Genomic DNA, 14,611 nt, shown 5'->3' on the forward strand with positions numbered 1-14,611 from the left:
CATCGACATTCTAGGAATCAGCGAACTAAGATGGGCTGGAATGGGTGAATTTAACTCAGATGACCATTATATCTACTACTGTGGGCAGGAATCCTTTAGAAGAAATGGAGTAGCCATCATAGTCAACAAAAGAGTCCGAAATGCAGTACTTGGATGCAATCTCAAAAATGACAGAATGATCTCTGTTCGTTTCCAAGGCAAACCATTCAATATCACAGTTATCCAAGTCTATGCCCCAACCAGTAATGCTGAAGAAGCTGAAGTTGAAGAGTTCTATGAAGACCTACAAGACCTTTTAAAACTAACACCCCAAAACGATGTCCTTTTCATTATAGGGGACTGGAATGCAAAAGTAGGAAGTCAAGAAACACCTGGAGTAACAGGCAAATCTGGCCTTGGAGTACAGAATGAAGCAGGGCAAAGGCTAATAGAGTTCTGCCAAGAGAACACACTGGTCATAGCAAACACCCTCTTCCAACAACACAAGAGAAGACTCTACACATGGACATCACCAGATGGTCAACACCAAAATCAGATTGATTATATTCTTTGCAGCCAAAGATGGAGAAGCTCCATATAGTCAGCAAAAACAAGACTGGGAGCTGACTGTGGCTCAGATCATGAACGCCTTATTGCCAAATTCAGACTGAAATTGAAGAAAGTGGAGAAAACCACTAGACCATTCACGTATGACCTAAATCAAATCCCTTATGACTATACAGTGGAAGGGAGAAATAGATTTAAGGGACTAGATCTGATAGAGGGCCTGATGAACTATGGGCAGAGGTTTGTGACAGTGTACAGGAGGCAGGGATCAAGACCATCCCCAAGAAAAAGAAATACAAAAAAGAAAAATGGCTGTCTGAGGAGGCCTTACCAATAGCTGTGAAAAGAAGGGAAGTGAAAAGCAGAGGAGAAAAGGAAAGATATACCCATTTGAATGCAGAGTTCCAAAGAACAGCAAGGCGAGATAAGAAAGCCTTCCTCAGCGATCAATGCAAAGAAATAAAGGAAAACAACAGAATAGGAATGACTAGAGAGCTCTTCAGGAAAATTAGAGATACCAAGAGAACATTTCATGCAAAGATGGGCTCAATAAAGGACAGAAATGTTATGGACCTAACAGAAGCAGAAGAGATTAAGAAGAGGTGGCAAGAATACACAGAAGAACTGTACCAAAAAGATCTTCACAATCCAGATAATCATGATGGTGTGATCACTCACCTAGAGTCAGACATCCTGGAATGAAGTCAAGTGGGCCTTAGGAAGCATCGCTAAGACCAAAGCTTGTGGAGGTGATGGAATTCCAGTTGAGCTATTTCAAATCCTGAAAGATGATGCTGTGAAAGTGCTGCACTCAATATGCCAGCAAATTTGGAAAACTCAGCGTGGCCACAGGACTGGAAACAGTCAGTTTTCATTCCAGTCCCAAAGAAGGGCAATGCCAAAGAATGCTCAAACTACCGCACAATTGCACTCATCTCACATGCTAATAAAGTAATGCTTAAAATTCTCCAAGCCAGGCTTCTGAACCATGAATTTCCAGATGTTCAAGCTGGTTTTAGAAAAGGCAGAGGAACCAGAGGTCAAATTGCCAACATCCTCTGGATCACTGAAAAAGCAAGAGAGTTCCAGAAAAACATCTATTTCTGCTTTATTGACTATGCCAAAGCCTTTGACTGTGTGGATCACAACAAATTGTGGGAAATTCTGAAAGAGATGGGAATACCAGACCACCTGACCTGCCTCTTGAGAAGTCTGTATGCAGGTCAGGAAGTAACAGTTAGAACTGGACATGGAACAACAGACTGGTTCCAAATAGGAAAAGGAGTACGTCAAGGCTGTAAATTGTCACCCTGCTTATTTAACTTATATGCAGAGTACATCATGAGAAACGCTGGGTTGGAAGAAGCACAAGCTGGAATCAAGATTGCCGGGAGAAATATCAATAACCTCAGATATGCAGATGATACCACCCTTATGGCAGAAAGTGAAGAACTAAAGAGCCTCTTGATGAAAGTGAAAGAGGAGAGTGAAAAAGTTGGCTTGAAGCTCACCATTCAGAAAATGAAGATCATGGCATCCGGTCCCATCACTTCATGGGAAATAGATGGGGAAACAGTGGAAACGGTGGCTGACTTTATTTTTCTGGGCTCCATAATCAGTGCAGATGGTGATTGCAGCCATGAAATTAAAAGATGCTTACTCCTTGGAGGGAAAGTTATGACCAATCTAGACAGTGTATTAAAAAGCAGAGACATTACTTTGCCAACAAAGGTCTGTTTACTCAAGGCTATGGTTTTTCCAGTGGTCATGTGTGGATGTGAGGGTTGAAATATAAAGAAAGCTGAGCACTGAAGAATTGATGCTTTGAACTGTGCTGTTGGAGAAGACTCTTGAGAGTCCCTTGGACTGCAAGGAGATCCAACCAGTCCATCCTAAAGGAGATCAGTCCTGGGTGTTCATTGGAGGGACTGATGCTGAAGCTGAAACTCCAATACTTTGGCCACCTGATGCAAAGAGCTGACTCATTTGAAAAGACCCTGATGCTGGGAAAGATTGAGGGCAGGAGGAGAAGGGGACGACAGAGGATGAGATGGTTGGATGGCATCACTGACTCAATGGACATGGGTTTGGGTGGACTCTGGGAGTTGGTAATGGACAGAGAGGCCTGGTGTGCTGTGGTTCATGGGGTCACAAAGAGTTAGACGCGACTGAGCACCTGAATTGAACTGAACTGATATTAAACATAAAGGATTCTTAAAATCGGTTGGATTATCTATTATGAGAATCATTAAAGTATTCAGAGAAGAAGCCTTGAAAATAAAAATCCAGCGCATAAGACAGTCTCCCCGACACCTGCCCCACCCACCCCAGCCCCCTCCCACCGGAGCTCTAATGGAGACGAGCAGGAGGCAGGTTCGCCCTGTCTCTCCAGGGTGGTAATCTGTTGCCAGGCACAGATGACATGGGCCTGCTGCCCCGTGTAATAGGACCCAAGGTGCAATGTGCGCATGTGTTTTTCTTATTTATGCATTTGAGGATGCCAAAAAGGAAAGGAAGAATAAGCTCAAATCCTACTCGTGGGCATGAAAAGTCACAGCTCTCACCCACATCGTGTGGGTGTCCTGGAGCCGAAGAACCAGCAGGGCCAGACAGAGCACCGCAGTGTGAGGGCAGCAGGCAGGGGCTGCCTGTGAAAACACAGGGTCGGCACGCAGTGCAGGAAAGTGCCCTGTGGGGGCTCCTGGCTGGCTCGTCATTCCTGGGGCCTCCTGTGCTGGTAACCGTCACTACCTGAGTGAGGCAAGGCTGAGTGGTGGGCTCTCTGGCCACCTGGGCCCCAGGACAAAGCACTGTCCCCTTGCTGAGCTGACCTGGACTCCTGGTGACACCCTCTCACACCTTCCCCGAACCTAGAGCTCAGGGTCCCAGTGGCCTTCTCTGCCAGAACCATGGCACGGGTCTAAACACAGGCAACCACACCTCAGCAGCACTTTACAATGTCCAAGATACTTCCATTCAGATCGTATTCTCTGCACTGGCTCTGACGTCATTGTAAGGAAAGAGATGTGTTAAGATAGGATTACATGGGACTTATTTTCTTACTATTTGTGATTATTCCACCTTCTTACAATGAGCATGTGTTTTATTAATTTTTTTCAAATGTGCACTAAGACGAGAAAGTGTATTACTTTCTCTTAGGAATATCCAGGGTTCCACCTCACTGGCGCCTTAACTGTGACCCGTCTCCTCCTCATTGGCTGACCCCAGGTCACGGCCCCCCGACATCCTCACTGCCCCCCCACCCCAGGCCCTCACCTCTCCAGCACTGCGGGTTTCTCATCAGCGCATAAAACATTCTCAAGTTTCTCCCACCGTGTCAAATACTGATGATCCCTTGATATGCTGGGATGCTCCAGTATCAGGAATCAGCCGCGTGCAGTCTGATTCATGCCAGGGAGCAACCGTCTGTTTGGTCGACAGATAGCAGAACTTGCTGAGAAGCATGAGCCCAGTCTTGCTAAGGAAATTGTGTGTGTGTGTGTGTGTGTGTGTGTGTGTGTGTATTTAGAGTGGAGCCTGAAAGACTGTTGGCCCAGTTACTGAAGGTGGTTACCATGATGTCGTTCCCTGTAATTACATTTTATATTAAATTTCTGCATTCATCAGGAAATAATTCATAATAAATGTGATTGTTCAACTGCTCTCCCTTGTCTCTGCATCCTTTGCGCAGTGCTGCTTTCCTTGCCTCACGGCCAAGCTCCTTTAAACTCCTCTGCCAACCCCCACCCGCATCCCTAAGCAGGTTCACGGGCCCGCTGCCCCAGGTGGGCCCGGCCCGGCCAGGTGGCCTTCACATGCTCTGTCCTGGACACTGAGGCCCAGACCCTTCTTCATCTGGGACCCCAGACTCCCTGATTTCATCCTGGGTACCCGGCTTTTCCCCAGGGCCTGGACGTGCTGCTCTGCAGAAAGCATCCAGCCACCCCGGGGAGGCCTCGCTCACTCCGAGGATTCCCGTCTCTGGTTCAGGGGAGGGCCCACCTAACATTCCCCGACCTGCCCCTGGTTGCCTCCCTCACACCCTCCCCCAGGGCAGAGCTCCTCAGCTCTGTCATCGGAGCCAGGACCCGGCGCTTGAGTCCCCCCACCCTTCTCCCCCAGCTAGTCCCTGTCCTGCCCGTCCACCTCCACCTCCACTTCAGGCACATGGAAGCCAGTCCCTCTTGGGAGCCTGCCCCTGCCCTGGGCTGTGGCAACAACTTCCGGGTAGGGGCTGGTGGCCTGAACTCTGCCTCAGGCCACTCGGGCCCAAATTCGGTCAAGTCACCTCCCATCCCCACCCAAAGAAGCTGCCTTCCTCGCAAGGCCCCCAGCCCCGGGCATCCCGCCTGGATTTCCGCTTCCTGCCAGCACCTGTGTCCTTTCCTCTCAGCCGCTCACCTTCACTCCTCCAGTAGTAGGAGCCGGGGAGACAGGATGGAGGCAAGGCCCTCACCTCAGGGCACCCCAAACTAAGAGCAGGGGTCACCACTGCGAAGACCCAGCGTGCCTTCCTCATGGCCTCTGAGACTCGGGGTTTGACTTTGTCAAGTGAACCAGTGTGGTCACTAACCTGCATTTAGGTCAGCCCTTCGTAAACCAAGTTTTCCAGAACACTGATGTCCTTGCAGATGGGACTAGGGACTTTTATCAGTTAGGATAAATGGGGTTATGTTCCCGAAAGTTTCACTTCTCAGGGTGCGTGCCCTTCGGACCCGGGTGGCCCAGCCCGAAACTTTCCCTGCCTCTGGACCCAGGGCTGGGATGGGCGGTAGGGGAGGAACATGGTGCTTAAAGGTTTCCATCCAGGGTGTCAGCTCTCCCTTCTGCCCACCACTTGTTGACCAAAGCAAGTCACATGGATGGGGTCATGGAAACACAAGCCTATCTTTCGCCCCAAAGAGGAAGAGCAGAAATTCTGGTGAACAGGGCCACTGAAAACCTCAAAAAAACCACAAAGTCTTTATGGCAGAATAAATAACCCAGGAAATACTGGGTTAAAGAAACCCTAACAGGTGTACGCATCACAGGATGTCTCAGAGCCTTTGAAAAGTTAATGTACGGGGAATTCCCTGGCCGCCCAGTGGTTAGGACTCTATGCTTCTACTTCAGGGGGCATGGCAGGGGGCAAGGACTTGATCCCTGGATAGGAACTAAGACCCTGCATGCCACACGGCGTGACCGGAAAAAAAAAGCATACATTGTGGCCACCAGAGAGGGCAGAGCTGTGACTCTGTTCCACACGTCCTCAGCCACCCTGGCCCTTGTACACAATAGGCTCTCAGATATTTGGCTGAGGACTTGTGTTGCAATCTGCAGGTCAAAGTCATGGCTTATCTTTGAGAGGAGGCTTTCGTAAGAGAATAACAAGGAAATGCAGGAAGAAAGCCTAGTTTATTCAGCGTTCAGTGAGCCAGGCCCCATGGTCTCTCTCCTTAAATCCTCACTACACCATTATGCTTTAGGAACCGCTGTCTTCATCTTGTACTTGAGAAAACTCAGGTTCAGGCAACAGGAGGACGGATTTTAAGATAAGTGTCCAGCCCGTGTGACTCGTGCTTAAAATCTGCTCCTTCTCCTAGATTATCTTTGGAAATCTGTGTCCAAGTTTTCACACATCGCAATCTTTTGTGTCTGAGCTGGGGATGGGTAAGACCCTCAAAGCCCCACTTTGGTGGCCAGAGGCAGGTGTCCGGGGCCCCAGGGGCCGGGCCTGTGAGCACTGAGCCGAGGCCCTAGGGGTCTTGCCGGGAAACAATCTGGCACAGCCTGTTATATATACTCCCCCTCCCTTTTAAGGGTCGGGAGGCTTCTGAGTCATCATCTACTTCACCGCCCTGTCTCCAGATCCTGGGACATGTGGGCATCATTCAGAGGTGGCCAAGAGCCAGTAGCGGGGCCATGTCACTCTGGGTCCAGCTTGGCTATAGGGTAAGTTGCTTACTCTTTCTGGGTCTGTTTCATCCTTTATAAAAGCTCCCCTAACTGTGATGGTTAACTGTGTGTGTGTGTGTGTGTGTGTGTGTGTGTGCGCGCCCACACACATGCTCTCTCTAGGCCTGGTTTCAGGCTGTTTGTCCACACGTGCGCACATGTTCTCTTTCTCACAGCTGTGAGTGTGTGTGTATGCACGCACATGCACACGTGCTCTCTCTCTCTAGGCCTGGTTGCAGGCTGTGTGTGGGTGTGCTCACGTGCTCTCTCTAGGCCTGGTTGCAGGCTCTGTGTGTGTGGGTGTGCACGCGTGCACACATGCTCTCTAGGCCTGGTTGCAGGCTGTGTGTCTGTGTATGTGTGCATGTGCACCTGCCCTTTCTATCTAGGCCAGGCAAACCTTTACATTATTTACTAACCTTATGAGATGGATACCATCACCACCCTCACTTCACCAAAGGGGAAACTGACCCAGAGAGGTACAGGCCCTGCCCAAGTCCACACAGCTTAGCAGTGACAGAATCATGGCTGAAACCCAACCACCGCATCTGCCCATAAAGCCAGCTCTCGTAACCATTAAAGGGGAGCTAATCTGGTTGTCATCTCCTGCCAAGGGGTGATCCAAAATGGCCTAAACGAGTACAAAAGCCCAGGACCCGTTACTTCCCAGTGTGAAATAGAAAACACTTAAAAACCTTGTTTCTGGTCCTTAGCAAGCTCACCTCTGAGAGTGGAGAAAAGTAACCCTTAAAGAGGGTGTGACTTGCCAGGGATCAACTGCTAACTTACAGCCCAGTTCTTCCATCAGCTCGCTGTCTTTCAAACGTATGCCCAGACCCAGAAGCCTCCGGGCCAGCCTTGACCCTGCCCACCCTTCCCCTTCCCACTGGAGGCCGCCCCGCCTGCAGATGCTCCCTTGCTGACCACCTCTTCCACTCAATTCTGGCCAAGTTCCTTATAAGCAGGTGAGTAGCCCAAGTCTTCAGAGACTTTATAAATGAGTGATAAAGTCAAACACAGACCTAAAGGTTTTTAGAATGTTGCTGTTTAATCACTAAGTTGTGTCTGATTCTTTTACAACCCCATGGACTGTAGGCCGCCAGCCTCCTCTGTCCGTGGCATTTTCCAGGCAAGAATACTGCAGTGGGTTGCCATTTCCTTCTCCAGGGGATCTTCCCCACCCAGGGACGGAACCTGCACTGCAGGCAGATTCTTTACTGTGGGGTTCTTAAACATAATGGGTAAAAGAATTATGTAGCCCACTTTAAAAAACTCACATCTCCAGGTTCTACTTTCCAGAGGTTGGTTCAGTAGATCAGGGCTGCGGCCCAGGAGTGTGCATTTTAAATATAAGCAGGGTCTTTCTGTCTGCTGTAGCAGTAATTCGGGAAATATTAACTGAGTCCCTGCACCACGCCACGCACCGTGCAGCCTCGAGCGAAGGACTGGGCCCCGCCTCCAGGCACCAGTCCAGCTCAGAAAACAGACGACTAGGTCAACTGGCAAGGAGTGCAGTGTGGGAAGGGGTGCCTGGGAGGGGCTAAAGTTTTCTCTCTTCCCAGGCAAGAAGGGGAACATGGACTTAATATTTACCCCAGGAAGGCAAGAGAATGAAGGTATTGCCACTTAAATGGGAAAGGGTGTCAGGGTGTCTGGGAAGGGGTGGAAACGTGAGACCACATGATACTGAAAATCCTTCTCTTGTCCTGTCTCTTCTCTCCCTGCATGTATCACCATGTGCTGTTACTTATTACATGCTGTCATTTGAGACAGGAAGCTGTTTCCACCACCAAAATAAAGCCCCGTGTTGCAGGGAGAAGTCAATTCTGACTCCACCTTGACATTGTTCCACTTGCTTTCTGCTGCTTTTGTTATTACAATCACACATAATGCCCTGCCTCAGAGAATTCTGCCCCTCTGCCTGTTAAGTGCCTTTGTGCATAACCCTGTCCACCTGGAGAAGGCAGGAAGAAAGAAGTTAACACATCTCTCTGCCTGAGACATGGCATTCTAAAAGAATATTTCCAAGATTAAAGGCCTTTATTTTACTTTGTCTCCTCACCCCTCCCCCATCTCAGATCCATAAAAGAACCTGGCATCCAGACCCCTACAAGATGGGTTACTTTGAGACATCAGTTTGCCCTCTTCTCAGTCAGCCAGCTTTCCAAATAAAGTCACACTCCTGGCCTCATTTCCTCCTCTCCCCAGATTCACTGCCTATCCTACCAGGATCAGAGCGAGCTTAGACTCAGCAACACCAGAGCTGTCTTGCTTTACAATGTGAATAGTCCCCGCGTCAACCCCTGGTTAACACTCTTGACATTCACTGCAGTTGAAAGAATAGGAGCCATTGACTCGCTGCTCAGTCAGTGCCCAGCCCTGTGCCCGGCGCTTTTACACTCTCCTGCAAAAGCCTTGTAATCCATCCCTGCTAAGCAGGTAAGACGTCACCTTCATTCTGTCAACGAGGAGCCTGAGCCCCGGGAACTTCAGAGACCTGAAGGGTCCACGTGGCCAGCGGGAGAGGTGCAGGACGCCAATCCGGATTTGTGAGGCTCCGCAGGCAGGGGTGGGGGAGGCCACAGCCGCAGCCAGGCGTGGAGAGCCGCGGCGCTTCGCCAGAGTGCGGAGACAAGCGCGGCACCGCGGAGCCAAGGACATGAACACGAGTTTGACCAAACTCCGAGGAGGTGGCGATGGACAGGGAGGCCTGGCGTGCTGCAATCCATGGGGTCGCAAAGAGTCTGACACGACTGAGCGGCTGAACTGAACTAAACACGAGGTTTAAGGGAAACACATGAGGCCCGACGCGCTCACCAGCTGGTGTGCTGTCCCCCAGGGGCAACTCCGGGGCGCCCAACCCACCCTCCTACCCAGTTCCCCACGGAGACCCGCTGTGCACTCGCCGCTAGCTCCTCTGAGCGCTAACGAACGCGCGGAGCTGGAGCCATCTCCAGGTCTCAGGGTTTCGGGCGCCCGCGTGTACATCCGGGTCATAGAGGCCTATGAGCCAATGAGCGAAAGCATCGTGAGCCAAGGGGCGGGGCGAAGGAGGGACATCATGGCCGCCCCCAGTCCGCCGCGTTAGGGGCTTGTGGGTGTTGCCCTAATCCGGAGCTCGGTCACCGGAGCCCCGCCCTCTGTCCTCACCCGCCGAGCTTTCGTCCGGCCGGGACTGCTCTGGGAGGCGGCGGCCAGAGAGGGAGCCATGGGGACGGTGCACGCCCGGGTAAGAGGCCCAGCGACCCGCGCGGGCTGCGTGACCTCGGGGCGGGCGTCGCGGGGAGACGCTCTCGCGGCTGCGCCCGGGGTTGCCCCGGTAAAAAGAGGGCGGCGGCGCCCGAAGGCTAGCGGGGAACGGTGCCGGGGTGGGGGTGGGGGAGCCCCAGTGCTGCGCCGCCGCAGGCCGGATGGAGGAGGCCGCAAAGATGCCTCCACCCGCTACGGCAGGCTTCCGAGCTGGAAAACCGATACCCAGAGGAGAGACCTGACTTGCCCAAGGTCACTTAGCAGTGGGGCCGGCAAAGGGCCAGCGGGCTTTCCGCGATGTCCTGCAGCGGAGGAATAAATTTTTTCTGCCCTGAGCGGTTTCAGGCGTCTGAGTTCCTTCAGTTCAGTCTCTCAGTCGTGTCCGACTCTTTGCGACCCCGGGAATGCAGCATCCCAGGCCTCCCTCTCCATCACCAGCTCCCGGAGTTAGCTCAAACTCATGTCCATTGAGTCCGTGATGCCCCCCAACCGTCTCGTTTTCTGTCGTCCCCTTCTCCTCCCTCCTTCAATCTTTGCTAGCATCAGGATCTTTTCCAATGAATCGGTTTTTTCGCATCAGGTGGCCAAAGTATTGGAGTTTCAGCTTCAGTATCAGTCCTTCCAAAGAATATTCAGGACCGATTTCCTTTAGGATGGACTGGTTGGATCTCCTTGCAGTCCAAGGGACTCTCAAGAGTCTTCTCCAACACCACACTTCAAAAGCATCAATTCTTCGGCGCTCAGCTTTCTTTATAGTCCAACTCCCAGATCCATCCATGACCACTGGAAAAACCAGAGCTTTGACTAGATGGATCTTTGTTGGCAAAGTAATGTCTCTGCTTTTTTGCTTTTTTCCAGTGTCTCCTGCTCAGCCGCTGCTGGGGTCTTGCTAGGCTTTCCTAGAGCAGGAAGCATCTTCTGAAGTATTCCAACCCAGGCTCAGGAGTCCTCATGTCTCCTGGTTACCGCGCGAAGAGGGAACTGGGCTGAGTGGAGGCGGTAATAATATCCACTCACTGGGCTGTTGGGAGAATTGAAACACACAATGCATGTAAATGCGCTTGCTTGGGTACAGTAGTAGGCAGACTGCCCAGCTGCTCTCCTTTATCGCAGGCTTAACTGCTGCTGCTGCTAAGTCACATCAGTCGTGTCCGACTCTGTGCAACCCCATAGACGGCAGCCCACCAGGCTCCCCTGTCCCTGGGATTCTCCAGGCAAGAACACTGCAGTGGGTTGCCATTTCCTTCTCCAATGCATGAAAGTGAAAAGTGAAAGGGAAGTCGCTCAGTCATGCCTGACTCTTAGCGATCCCATGGACTGGAGCCCATCAGGCTCCTCAGTCCATGGGATTTTCCAGGCAAGAGTACTGGAGTGGCGTGCCATTGCCTTCTCCCAATCTTAACTGAGGCCCAGAGAAAGAATATCTGTCCAAGGCCTTACCGTTCAAGCCTCAGAATGTTCTGAAACTGAATGTCCTGAACCATCTGCATGTTCCTGAGTCCCAGCCCACAGCACAACTTTTTCTGCAGCATAGATAGTTGCGCTGCTTAGAAGTTTTCAGGAGTTTTCCTGAAAGAATTTGGCACAGATGTCCCAGCATGGTGTCCAAAATTGAACTTAACCTCCCTTTGCCTGGAGAAGGAAATGGCAACCCACTCCAGTATTCTTGCCTGGAGAATCCCATGGACGGAGGAGCCTGGTGGGCTATAGTCCACGGGGTCGCAAAGAGTCGGACACGACTGAGCGACTTCACTTTCACTTTGCCAGATATTTCCTTCACATAACACACTATTTGGACCGTACTGGTGGGCGTAGCTCCCCTCTCTCATCACTTGCAATAGCTGACAAAACGGGCCAGTCTTTTAGAAGTGAAGTGAAGGTTCCTCATTTGTGTCCGACTCTTTGTGACCCCATGGACTATATAGTCCACTGAATTCTCCAGGCCAGAATACTGGAGTGGGTAGCCTTTCCCTTCTCCAGGGGATTGTCCCAACCCAGGGATCGAACCCAGGTCTCCCGCATTGCAGGCGGATTCTTTACCAGTTGAGCCACAAAGGAAGCCCATGGTTTTTTAGAATTCAGTTCAAATCATTTTCTACACAAACCTTGTCTCCCCTCCGTTCCTCGTTTTGGATGTGTTACCAACCTCCTTGATTGACACTTCTCTTCTGGTGCCCTGTTTCAGCTCTGCATTTTTCGCTTAACCTTTTAGATTGTTAGTTTCTAGATGACGGTAGGAACCACATCTTATTTGCCTTGGATCCCTTGTAGCATCTTGGCAAAGTAAACATTTGTTCATTCATTCAGCTCATGTTTACCGATGGTCAGCTGTGTGCTGCCTGGCACTGTTCTAGGTGCTGAGAGTATAGGAACAAAAAAACTGCTTTTATCGAGCTCCTTTGACACTAAAACTGCCACTCCTTTGTTGAATATATTGACAAAAAATAATTTCAGTTCTTTAACTTCGCTAGCCAGTGTTTGAATTTTTTGGTCAGAACTCACAGTAAGAAAACTTCCCATATTTGCTATCTAGTACCCTCATGCGTATGTGAAACAAAAGTTTTCTGAATCAGGACTTCGCCAGCGGTCCAGTGGTTGGGATGCTGTTTCCATTGTGGGGCGGGGGGGTGCAGGAAAGGTTCAATCCCTGGTTGGGGAGCTAGGATCCCACACATTTCGTGGCAAGACCAAAAAATTAAAAAAAAAATTGGAATAAAAAAGTTTCCTGAAACAGTATTTACCATCGATATCTATTATCTTTTCTGGTATTTTCTGTCTCATTCTAGTCTGTATCACTTTAAAGATGGTGTTCATAACTCATTAAATTTATTTCATGTCCTGTTTCTCCCGTTAGCACTGCCTTGCCCAGTGCTTGGCATGTGGTGCTCAGTAAAGTTTGTCGACTCACAGTAGACATCTGCTTAAAGGTTAGAGGCTAGGTCCAAATATTTATTTTAATTCATTTCACTGACTACTTAGCCAGACAGTGCAATGTAAATTCTGTGAAGGTGAGACTCTTGCAAGTGCTTGTCACATAGTGAATGGATATTTGGTGAATGAATGAATCTCTGTTGGTGAAATAGTTAATTTAGGACATCAAGCTTTGGTGCAGTTAGTGAGACTGTAAAGACACCATCTGTTGAACTTAAAGTGTAAATTTCGGATTTAAGACTACAGATGGGTGTGGCAAGTTTTTGGTGAAATATGTTGTATGCTTCGAGATTTTAGGAGCCATAAGGGAATTTTTTTTTTTAGCACAATAGCACACGAACTTTATGTCCAGACAAAATCTGTTTGTCAAGCATTCGGATTAAGAACAATGAATATGTGTGGTGTTCCTAACCATAGTATATACTCTGCATATAGGATTTACTTGTCTGTAATACACTTTTTAGCACTAGGTAAACATAAATACAGAAGCATGTTCATGAAAGGCTGCATTAAAAAGTTACTATTTTAGGGACTTCCCTGGCAGTCCAGTGGTTAAGACTTCACCTTCCAATGCAGGAGGTGTTTGTCTGATCCCTGGTCAGAAAGCTAAGATCCCACATGCCTTGTGGCCAAAAAACCAACAAATGTAAACCAGAAGCAATATTGTAACAGATTCAATAAAGACTTTAAAAATGGTCCACATTAAAAAAAAAAATTTAAAAGTTACTATTTTGATTTGTTTGCATGTTTGAGAAATACAGTAATGATCCCCTGTTTTAAATATTTACACAACAAAAATGAAAGGATAATTATGTGAAATAAATTCTATTTCTTTGCCCGACATCATCTTCCCTTTTTACTCATGTAAATAATCCACGTCAATCCCTGCAGGAAGGACCGAGTCTGTCTTATTCACGGCTGCCTTCCCTGCTCTTAGACAGTAGGCACTCAGATATTTATTAAACGTGAGAAAAAAAGAAAAAAAAAGAATTCACTCACCCATGCCGAGGGTGGCTGTTTTGGCTCATCTCTGGGGAGGAGGCTAGTTATCCTGGGCGGAGAGGGCCAAGTGCGCCCAGATAGGAGTGCGAGGGTTGCGTGTGGTCGGGTGGAGTCTGGAGTAGCAGAAGGGGGCTGCGGGGTGGAGCTCCTCCGCGCCCCGCTGAGGAGCCCAGCTGCACTCCGTCCCTGGGGACGCCTTTAAGGACCAGTCCTCAAGGGCCAGGATGGGAAAGCGGCCATGGTTCTGTCAGGTTGGTACCTTTCCAGAGGACCGGTGCCACGATGAAGGGTCTACTGCCAGGCCACTGAACGTTCCAGGGAAGAGGCGAGAACGGCCCAGAGTCCCCCTTGCTGCACGCTCCGCAGGCGGCAGACACGCCCGCTCAACTCAGAAGCGCTTCTCTGTGGAGAGCTGGTGGAGGAAGGAAGCAGCCGGTTAGGCACCATAGTTCTCCCAGAGCTGCCTGTGTGCGCGCTCACCTGGTGCCACTCGGGTGTGTGGGAGTCCCCGTGGTTAAGCAGTCACGTTGTTCAGTCACTTGGTCGTGTCTGATTCTTTGTGACCCCATGAAATGAAGTCGCTCAGTCGTGTCCAGCTCTTTGTGACCCCATGGACTGTATAGTCCACCAGGCTCCTCCATCCATGGGATTTTCCAGGCAAGAGTACTGGAGTGGGTTGCCATTGCCTTCTCCAGATCTTCCCTACCCAGGGATTGAACCTGGGTCTCCCGCATGGTGTTGGCTCTGGCTTCACCATGTGACCCCGTGGACTGAAGTAATTATGTATGTGATAAATATACGATATTATATGTACATTGTTTCGCATACTACTGTCATATCTCCATGATTATTACTGTAGAATCCTTCCTCAGAAGATGCTTGAACACTTTTGAGGCAACGTCACTTCAGACTGAAGGGCCGCTTCCTGGCATATGCTACTCCCCTCAGT

The 14,611-nt window shown here is 49.8% G+C and overlaps 1 protein-coding gene across 1 annotated transcript in view; it reads left to right on the forward strand.

Moving 5' to 3' along the window:
* Nucleotides 1-9,552: 9,552 nt before the first annotated feature.
* The window catches only part of SAMM50 (SAMM50 sorting and assembly machinery component), a 31,225-nt gene continuing 26,166 nt past the window's right edge, over nucleotides 9,553-14,611 (forward strand). Inside the window, exon 1 of the mRNA XM_068970974.1 lies at nucleotides 9,553-9,709. Coding sequence (XP_068827075.1) covers nucleotides 9,689-9,709 — 21 coding nt within the window. The 5' untranslated portion in view covers nucleotides 9,553-9,688. The remainder of the gene's footprint in view (nucleotides 9,710-14,611) is intronic.

Source organism: Capricornis sumatraensis, chromosome 4 (assembly GCF_032405125.1).
Source record: "Capricornis sumatraensis isolate serow.1 chromosome 4, serow.2, whole genome shotgun sequence".
NCBI lineage: Eukaryota > Metazoa > Chordata > Mammalia > Artiodactyla > Bovidae > Capricornis > Capricornis sumatraensis.